The sequence below is a fragment of the Centroberyx gerrardi genome, chromosome 16, assembly GCF_048128805.1.
Source record: "Centroberyx gerrardi isolate f3 chromosome 16, fCenGer3.hap1.cur.20231027, whole genome shotgun sequence".
In the NCBI taxonomy this organism is placed as follows: Eukaryota; Metazoa; Chordata; class Actinopteri; order Beryciformes; family Berycidae; genus Centroberyx; species Centroberyx gerrardi.
Genome location: NC_136012.1, coordinates 25,223,761 through 25,233,706, shown reverse-complemented (window position 1 = coordinate 25,233,706; position 9,946 = coordinate 25,223,761). Strand labels below are relative to the sequence as shown.

The window sequence follows — 9,946 nt, the reverse complement described above, 5'->3', positions numbered from 1 at the left end:
AAGTGTCTCACAATACTGCTTTATACTCTTCTCAAGAAACCCCATTGGAAATCAATACCGAATGTGACGAGAAGCGTGTTTTTGTCTGGCGAACGTTGAAGGACTGGCGTAAACAGTCGTGAGGAAAAGTGAGGAAAACGCCACTGGAGATCATTGTTCTCCCCATGACTAATATAGTGGAAAGACCCTCGCGTTGCTGTCTGTTGTGGTGCAGACGCTGTGCAACCCGCTGCTGGTACACATTTGTTTTGCCCTTGTTCCTAGGACAAGTCGTTCAGCTAATCAAGGGCTTGATGATTAGCTGGTGGTGCTAATGAGCTAGGGCGAGGCCTAATCTTTCAAACAAAAAGTCCAAGCCCTCGCTGATGGAAGCTATTGTGGTTCATTCTGATTTTCAAAACTTATTTACACTAACTATGCTAACAGATGATGCTAATCTGTGCAGGCGGAAACAGCTAGGCAAATTCCAATAACCTTCACAACAGAAATGCGATAGCTCTTGACTCTTTTGCCCTACATTACTTCTATCCCAAAACGCAGATGGAACTTTGTGGCGTCCAAGATTATGAATGAGATTCTGATGTGGCATTAAATCTAATGCTAATCCTAATGCTCATGTTAGGTTGATTCTTTGTATGAGGGGGCAAGTTTGGTGAGTTTGGTGAAATTGTTGATTATGACCAAGCAGTACATACACTGTGTAAAGTGACAATTATATCATCCATATGTATTTGTACCATCCCTTTGCACCGTATGTGAGGTAGGGTTCGACTGATATGGGTTTTTGAATGCCGATACTGATATTTTTGGATTGAAGCTGATGATAGCTGATATTTTATGCCGATATTCATCATTGTTAAATTTGACCATTTTCATGCCAAGAAATGAAATTAAAAAAATGTCAAGTATTCAGTGTTTCCCCCTAGAATTTTATTCTTGGCAAGGTGGAAAAGCCTCTGAAACAGTATTACTTAAACTCTCCATTCAAATCCAGGACAATAATAACATATTCATGCATACTTGTGTGTGTAATCTTATCAAAATATCACGTTAGAATCAATTCAGGTTAATAGCTTCCCATAAACAACCGGTGTAGTATTCATCAATTACACAACAAATATGTAATCAAGTGAACTGTAGGTGGACAACAATGACTGGCTGTTATCTGATTTTTAATTTAATATCCACCAATATCGGCCTGACATATCGGCAAATCAATATATCGGTCTGATCCTAATGTGAGGTCCTTGTGTGTTATGTGTGTATGTACTGTGCAACTCTCTATGTTGTAAACACTCTTACTCCGCCAAGACAAATTCCTTTACATTTATTGTACTTGATGATTCAAGTAATTATGATGATGATGATGATGATAATTATGACTGTAACAGTATCTGTGAACATTTTGTTCCCTCTGATTACTTGAAGCCCTCAGGATGAAGCAGCGCATTACCGAGTCGGTGGTTTCTGTCTGCTTTCGACATTGGCTCAAAATCCGAGTGCAGGAACTGAGCGCAGACCTCAGCCTGACCGCCGAAACGACCCGCATCACCTTTTCCAAACACGGTGATCAGGTTCACTTTACACCGCCTCAGGGAGTTGGCACTTCAGGCACGACACACACACGTTTTTCTCTCATTCTTCGGCACGGTCAAGAGCCCTAACATGGCCATTCTCCCACCTCCGCATAATATTCACAGGGCATACACAGACAGAATCGCAGTTCTCAACGTGTGCTGTATTCCTTTCCATCCCGTCACTCTGCACTATCTCAAAACTGACAATTTAACGATTTTACCAGCTTCCTATGAAACTCCCAGTGCACGGTGGGAAATGACAGATTTGAAGTCCAGCAGGAGAGTTACATTATAGAAGGTTTGACAGGGCCTGGTCGGATTTTTTTCCCTCTTTCCTTGCCACTGCAGTGCTGGCAGGGAGAAGCCTCTCATTCAGAGCACAAGAGACAGAATTTCAACCTTCAGGGCCATTTTGGACCCCTGTATAGTAAATCACAACGAGCAATAAAATATAATTACAAACCATGAAAACCATAAGCAGAGCTACCCGTGGTTTGGGAGAGTTTAATTATCATCTGATGGTGCAAAAAAGAATATGAAGCCAAATTTGGATGCAGCTTTCAGCTATAAAAGCCCAGGACATAACTGCTATTGAAAGTAAAGTCCACTATGCAGGTCTACATGTGGCGGTTCTCATAGTTTCCTCAATGTTTTTGCAACCACTGACACATAAGAACCATTAAGCTCTTCTATGAAATATTTTTCCAAGCATTAACAAAGAAAAACAAATAAACCATTTTGCAAATGAGCCTATTTCTATTATAAAAATAGTAATTCTTACCATTCCAGCTCTCCTGGCAATGACAGTGTGGAAATGCCCATCTGAAACTTTTATCATGGTCATCAGTTTATAAGTTCCACTTCCCAAGTTAAAGGAGAAGCGCATCCGTCCCTCGAAGATCTCCAGAGCCAGGAACTCCGCCTTGTCTCCGGTCTGGTTATCGTGGTTGTACATAAGCAGCGCGTTGCTCTTCAGAGTAGCGAACTTGATATAGATGTAGTTATTGTTGGGATCCAGAGACGGAAACTCCATGTAGGACAGCTCTTCAAAGCCGTAGCTGTTTAGTTCACAGTGTTTGCCGAAAACCCCTGAGGAGGAAAGGAGAGAAAAAGAAGAATCAGATAGGAAGCCAATGAATGATTCACCTGCTGCTGTGATAAAAATATCTACGGATAAGAGCATCTCTGCTGGGCAATATCAAATTTATACAGCAGTCACAAAGCACATATTGCTGCTGTTGGATCATAACCTTGCATCATCAAAAAGTCATCTTTATATGACTTTAAAAACCTTGCACCATGTAAAACTTTTCGATAAAAACATAAAAATCACCAAAATTGTTGTTTTTTCCATGACAGCAGCAATATAAAATCATGAAAAATGGGGACACAAAATGAAATGATGGTAACATTGTTTTGTTTAAGAAATCATGGAATAATTCTTTCTTTTCTTTAAGGAGAATGCACCTCTCATCTTGCTTTTCAATTTACCAGGGCTCACTAATAGCCCAGAAGTTTCCATCCGACTATTACTTACCAAATGGACAATGACAGTAATATCCATCCACCCGATTCTGACAGGACCCGCCATTAAAACAAGGGTTACACTCACAGTGATTGATGATGGAATCACACGTTTTGCCTGGGTTCACAAAACAACAGAAATTAAAATGGATGGGGTGGCAGACAACACAGGAAAACCCCGAGGGGAACACAGTTCATGGTCTATGGGAAATTTCCCCACAGACCAAGTCATGAAGGCCTTTCATCACCTCACACTCGAAAAATGCACTGCAAAAAAATCTGGACCTCGACAAATCATTTAACCTAGTACTGAGTCTTAAGATCTTTTTTTTAAACAAGTGAAAAAATATACCAATGCAGACAATGAAAACTTTTCACCTGTTTCACATATTTTTTTTGAAACAAGTGACACTAATAAGTCTAGATCACTTGTAATAAGGAAGATCACTTCACTTGTTCCAAGATGATGTCATTTGATCCAAAAAAATATCTTGAAACTTGTTCATTTTCATTGGAAAAAAACAGAAATGATCTCACTCCATTGGCAGATTTTTTCACTAAGACGAGTGCGATTTCCAACCTCAATGAAAGATTAAATGACTTTTGGGCATGGATATTTTTTGTAGTGCATGTGAATTTCTGTCATTCTCACATGCATAGGTGAACTTGTAAATGCTTTGTGAGGTTTAACAATCAGTGACCAATGGTCAATGATGATCAATGGTGTTTGATTATGTGTATTGCCAGTGACAATGGAAAAATAATGATAAGGAATGTGACACTGACCACAATAACAGACTAAGACAAGACAGTAATAGATTCAGGCAAGGTAAAATGCAAAAAAGACTGACAATGAACTGCTGTAAATGTATTTTAGGCTCTAAATCCTGAGACAAGTTGCTTAATGGAGATAAATTCCGTTGCCAAAACCAGGCGGGGAAAACAGGAAGTTGAGAGTTCACTGTGGGGGCATGAAAACTACTGTAAGTCAATAGGTGCAGTTCTTCAGGAGGGTCGTTTATCTTGATGAAACCCAAAGGTTTGTGGCCATTTTTTATTGTCATAATAAAAAGGGACAGTAATGACTTGACTTGAGGCAAATCGCCTGCTACGACCCCATTTGGAAATGTCTTTCAGATGCTGCAGTCAGCGGCTTCCCAGAGTTCAAATAAATGTTTTTAGTAATACCACTTAAAAATCCACTCCCCTTTATTGAGGGTAATATCACTGTGCATTCATTACATTTCCAAACAGAGAGGTCTGATTTGATCGTTTATAAAACTGCGCATTTATCATAGAACTCAATACACAGCCAAATAAGAGAACACTGATATACAGTCAGATTACAACTGTTTCTGTGTGTGGCCAAAGCTGCATGCAGAAGACATAGAGGCACACAATGAAATGTGATACCAGTGAACTGTGTGGAGTCCACACTAAAGTCCTGACTAGGGTCAGCTTCGCATCATCCTTTTTATTAAAGCAAACATGGCAGGCTGATATGCATCACAGCTGATACCCCCCAACTAGTAATCTGAAAACCAAACTGTTTTTGGCAGCCATGCTTGTATGCTATGGCTACAACACCTCTTGGAATCATTTAGAAGCAAATATTTTCCTTGGACAAAAATGCTGGATTCATGTGTGTGTGAGTACGATTGTGTGTGTGTGTGTGTGTGTGTGTGTGTGTGTGTGTGTGGGTGCATGTTTTCAATCTGTGGTTGTGTGCTCATAAAATGTAAATGACTCCTACGCGGGTATACAGTACCTGCAAAGCCGGATTTGCAGAGGCAGTTGAAGCCGCCGGGGTAGTTCTGGCAGAGTGCCCCGTTCTTGCAGGGGTTGGAAAGGCATTCGTTGATATCCCTCTCGCAGGCCATCCCGGTGAAACCTTCAGGACAGGTGCAGGAGAAACCCCCCACCAGATTGTGGCAGGTGCCGCCATTGTGGCAGGGAGAAGGCTGGCACTCATCAATGTCTGTCTCACACAGGGCTCCTGTGTATCCTGGTCTGCAGCTGCAGGCGTAGGGCTGCAGGGGGTGGTTGGAAACAAGGATCACAGGGACACTTTCTTCAGTCTTCATATCAGGCCCGACACTGAGACGCCTTTTGCAGCTGCCTCCATTCTGGCACGGGTTACGTGTGCAAGGATCATGGTCCACCGCATCTATTTGCACGCCGCTCTGTCTGTGTAGAATGTCTTTGATACTCTGGAAGAATGTGGCCACGCCGCTGGGGTTGACGTACTGTCCGTGTCCCCGCTTCACAGCTGCCATCAGGAAAGTCTGGTTGTTGAGCTCGAACACTCCGTAGAGCAGCACCCCTGTGCCTAGTCCTGCTAGCTGAGAGTTGGCAATGCGTAAGAAACTGAGGTAGTGGTTGGTAAGGAAGCTCTTGACTCCCTGGGAGTGGAGTCGGATAAGTATGCTGTTGTCCACTGTGGCATTGGTGTACCCCATGAAGAAGACTCGGGCCGTATTGCTGACTGAACCATGGACACCATCGCTGCTGCGGATGGTTAATTCAAAGGTTCCATCTGTTGAGCGAGACTTAGAATTGAGGTTGCACGTGCCAGTTGGGATACTGAACAGACCGGAGGACGGAGGAATCAGGGAGCAGTGGAACCTGTCCTGAATGTCAGGGTCTTGGGGTTTGACAACCCCCAAAGAACCTCCAGGAAACATATTCCCAAAATAGTGGACATAGATCTCCATAGACCTCGGCTCAGACGGGTTGTCATTCTGATCATTAATTTTGATGTGAATTGTTCCTGTTGAGGACATCTGAGGCACGCCAGAGTCCTTGATCACAATAGAGAGGTAGAAGTCACTAATCTGTTCTCTGTCGATCTCTCGACTGGTGGTTAGCGCTCCAGCTGGACTGAGGCTGAAGTAGCTGTTGGCAGAGCCAGAATTGAGGAGGCTATATGAGAAAGGCCCTTGGTTGGGTGGTAGATCTGGGTCAGAGGCTGTTAGTGTTGTAACTGCGATCCCAGCTCTCTGGTTCTCCATTACCTCAGCATTGACATTTGTCAAAGTTGGACCGTTATCATTGATGTCTTCCAGATTCACAATCAAGGTGGCACTTCCGGTAGCAGAGGGTGAGCCAGTGTCCACAGCTAGAACTGTTAGATTATACACAGGAGTTGTCTCTCTGTCTAGCTCTGCTGCCACAGACACTTGGCCAGTTTGAGAGTTGATAGTGAAAACATTTTTATCAAACTCAGGAGAAATGGAGTAAGAGAATCTGCTCCAGCTTGGGACAGAGTCTGAGTCTTCGGCACTCACAAAGGTAACCAGACCACCGGGTGAGAGACCCTCACTAATCTGCACGTCATACAGTTCTTGGGTGAAAACAGGAGGATCGTTGGCATCAAGGATTGTGATGTTCACAAACACCTCATCGATATCTGCCCCTCGGATGCTTCCTGCGTTCTTGGCTAACACCTTCAGTGAGATTTTTTCCTCTTTCTCACGGTCAAGAGTACCTGTAACATAAATCTGGCCCGTTTTCCTGTTGATGCCAAAGCCCTTCTTTCTACTCTTCCCGAAAATGAGGTAGTAAACCACTCCATCATCCCCTTGGTCCCGATCGCTGGCGAACACCTCCCCGACCACTGTGCCTTTTGGAGCAGCTTCAGAGATTTCAAAGTAGTACTGTTTGGAGACAAAGCGGGGTACGTATTCATTGGCTCCTTTCAGCTGAATGTTGACATTGGCGAAGCTGCAGCGCTCCTCGTCTGGGACATTGAAGGCCTTTACTGTTAAATGGTAAACCTGCTTAGCCTCGTAATCTAAGAACCCCTGGGTGGTGATGATGCCCGTGTTTGGGTCAATAACAAAGAGGTCGCTGTCTGATGACTGTATCACGTAGGCCATGACTGCGTTAGCTCCCGAATCACGGTCTGTGGCGTTCATTTTGACCACAGTGGTGCCACTGGGAACGTTCTCCTGTACGATGGGGAAATATTCATCAGGATCAAACACAGGGGGGTTGTCATTAACATCAGTCACGTGAATTGTGATGGTGACATAGCTGGTTTTTGCAATCCAACCACCATCAATGGCTGAAACTCTAAGCTCATGTTGCTGCTTCTCTTCAAAGTCCAGAGGATGAGCTAAGGATAATACTCCAGTTTTGCTATTTACTACAAACAGACCCATGTCGTTGCCTGAAGTAATATTGTACGTGATAAGGCCATTCATTTCTTTATCCTTGTCTCTTGCAGACAGGGTCCTTATTGCTGTTCCCACCGCGAGGCTTTCAGGTACAGTAGCTGTGATTTGGCTTTGGGAGAACTCGGGTGTGTGGTGGTTTTCTTCTGTCACTGCCACTCGCACTGAGGTTCTCGCTGACAAAGGAGGATTCCCTTTGTCCCTAGCTGTGATGTCAATGAGGAAAATTTTATTCATATCGGACGTTAGAGAGGAGGCAACAGTAACCCATCCACTCTGTTTATCCAGTTTGAATTTGCTAGAGCTGTTTCCACCTGATATTAGGTACTCAACCTCAGAGTTCAGGCCAAAGTCTTTTTTGTCAAGGGCTACCACCCTAATTAGTTTGGTGCCAACCTTGACACTTTTAGTGACAGGAGTGAAGTAGCTAGGTGAATCAAACATGGGGGGATTATCATTACTGTCTACAGTGTTTACAATTACGGTTGTCTCACTCATCAGTGGCTTGATTCCCCGGTCTGAGGCTGTGACAATGAAGCTGTGGCGATTGATGTTTATACTACTAGCAGCTGTTGAGTTCTGATATTTTAACTGCTGCTTTACAAATATCTCTCCAGAACTTGAGTTGATTCTGAAATACTCTGACTGGGACCGAATGAAATAGAATATTTTGCCATTGAAGCCCTTGTCTGGATCTGCGGCAGACACCTGAGTGACCAGGGAGCCCACCTCTGTGAGCTCAGGGTAGTCCAGATAATAAGATGGCCGACTAAATCTGGGGGCGTTATCGTTAATATCCGTTATGAATATTGTGACGTCTGTGCTTACTGTCCAGCCAGAATCATGGGCGGACACTTTGGCAATGTAATGATCGGTGTCTTCTCTATTGAGAGGCCTACTGATGGTTATGTCTCCTGTGTTTGGATTGATATTGAATGGAAGGCTAGTATCTGTGATTGAATATCGGCTAATGGCATTAGAACCAGCGTCCTCATCTGTGGTGGTGACCCTGGTGACAGTGTAACCCACGGGGGCGTTCTCGGGCACTGTTGCACTGAAGATCTTGGAAAACCTGGGGGCATTGTCATTCACATCCAGTACGTTGATCAGGACTTTGACTGCTGTGCTTTTGGGTGAAGAACCCCGGTCAGTGGCTTTGACTTTCAAGGTGTACTGAGCCACCTTCTCCCGGTCCAGCGGCCTGGTGGTTCGGATTTCACCAGTGGCCCGATTCACGCTGAAACTATTCTCCTTGTTGCCGTCAATGATGGCGTATTCCAGCTGTCCATTAGGCCCGCTGTCCTGATCGACAGCAGAAACCATCAACACCCGCTGTGGAGACAGGTTCTCCAGTATTTCGGCGTGGAACGGCTCCTTATCAAACACTGGGTGATTGTCGTTCACATCCAGCACGGTTATTTCCACTTTCTCATAAGAAGAATAAGGTGGGAAACCCTGGTCTCTGGCCTCAATCCAGAGCACATACTTCTGAATGTGTTCATAATCCAGGGGATGTTTGATAGACAGCTCGCCTGTCAGCTGGTCAATATGAAAGGCATTATCCAGGTTGCCGCTGGCGATGTAGTATGACAGCGGCCCGCCCCTCGTAGAAGACCCGGTCACCGTGGTAACAATAGTGTTCGTGGGCTGACTCTCAGGGAACGTGAATGTGTGCTCCTTCAGTTTGATAACAGGGAAATCTCCTCCGGTAACAAAGCGGACAGTCACGGTGGTTGTATCCGTTTTGGGATTGGCGCCGCCGTCTTTCACTCGAACGGTGAGGGTAACCTCTGAGCTCCCCGTCAGCTTCTCGTTGGCAGTAATGGCACCTCTGACGGGGTCGATCTTGAACTTCTCAGAGTTGCGTCCCATCAGGGAGTAGTGCAGCTGGGCGTTGGATCCCGAGTCCTCGTCAGTCACGGTAACAGCAAAGACCAGGGAGCCTGAAGACATGAATGAGAATAAATCAGTATGAACACGTTTTAAAAAAATGTGTGTGATCATTTGTTTTTGTTTTGTTTTGTTGACTTCCAGTAACAGCACATAAACATGTACATAAACTTATGTACACATACACACCTCTATACACATCTCACATATACTGTACATGTGTGATCTATGGCCCTTATTAATAATGAAAGGGAAAAAATAGAAAAATAAAAAAAATAAAAAAGATAACTTTACCTTAAACCTCACCCTTATTTACTCCCCTTAACAAATGCTTTACACTTCTATACGTCAACATTTCTTTCTTTGATGAACAATTCCATTGATTTTCTTATGCATAATATGTTATATTATGTTATATTATATTATATGTTACATTATATGTTCAAAGATCATTCTGTAAAAAGATGTGTGAACCAGAACATTCTTCAGCATTTTTCATCTGTACTGAAATTGGTGTTGACAACAAAATTAACTTGACTTAAATTTTTCTATGCTTTTTAACTATTTAATCAAAGTGGATCATATATTAGTCAGCGACAGGGAAGACCGGGAGAGAAAGATCCAGTTTAAGAGGCTGCTTGATGTCAATCCATTAAATACATGGTATCTGCCTTGGCAGCAGTGCCATGAAGCCGTCCAGCTGAAGCATTTTTATTATCTCAAAGAGCTGTAAAAGTCATTTCCTGTAATCTAAAGGCATTTATTTCCATATGCAATGTG

At 43.6% G+C, this 9,946-nt stretch overlaps 1 protein-coding gene across 1 annotated transcript in view; it reads right to left on the bottom strand.

Moving 5' to 3' along the window:
• fat4 (FAT atypical cadherin 4) overlaps window positions 1-9,946 on the bottom strand; it is a 103,780-nt gene that overhangs the window by 13,462 nt on the left and 80,372 nt on the right. The window contains exons 10-12 of the mRNA XM_071920234.2: window positions 4,870-9,219; window positions 3,115-3,219; window positions 2,359-2,666 (exon numbers count right to left, since the gene is read on the bottom strand). Coding sequence (XP_071776335.2) covers window positions 2,359-2,666; window positions 3,115-3,219; window positions 4,870-9,219 — 4,763 coding nt within the window. The remainder of the gene's footprint in view (window positions 1-2,358; window positions 2,667-3,114; window positions 3,220-4,869; window positions 9,220-9,946) is intronic.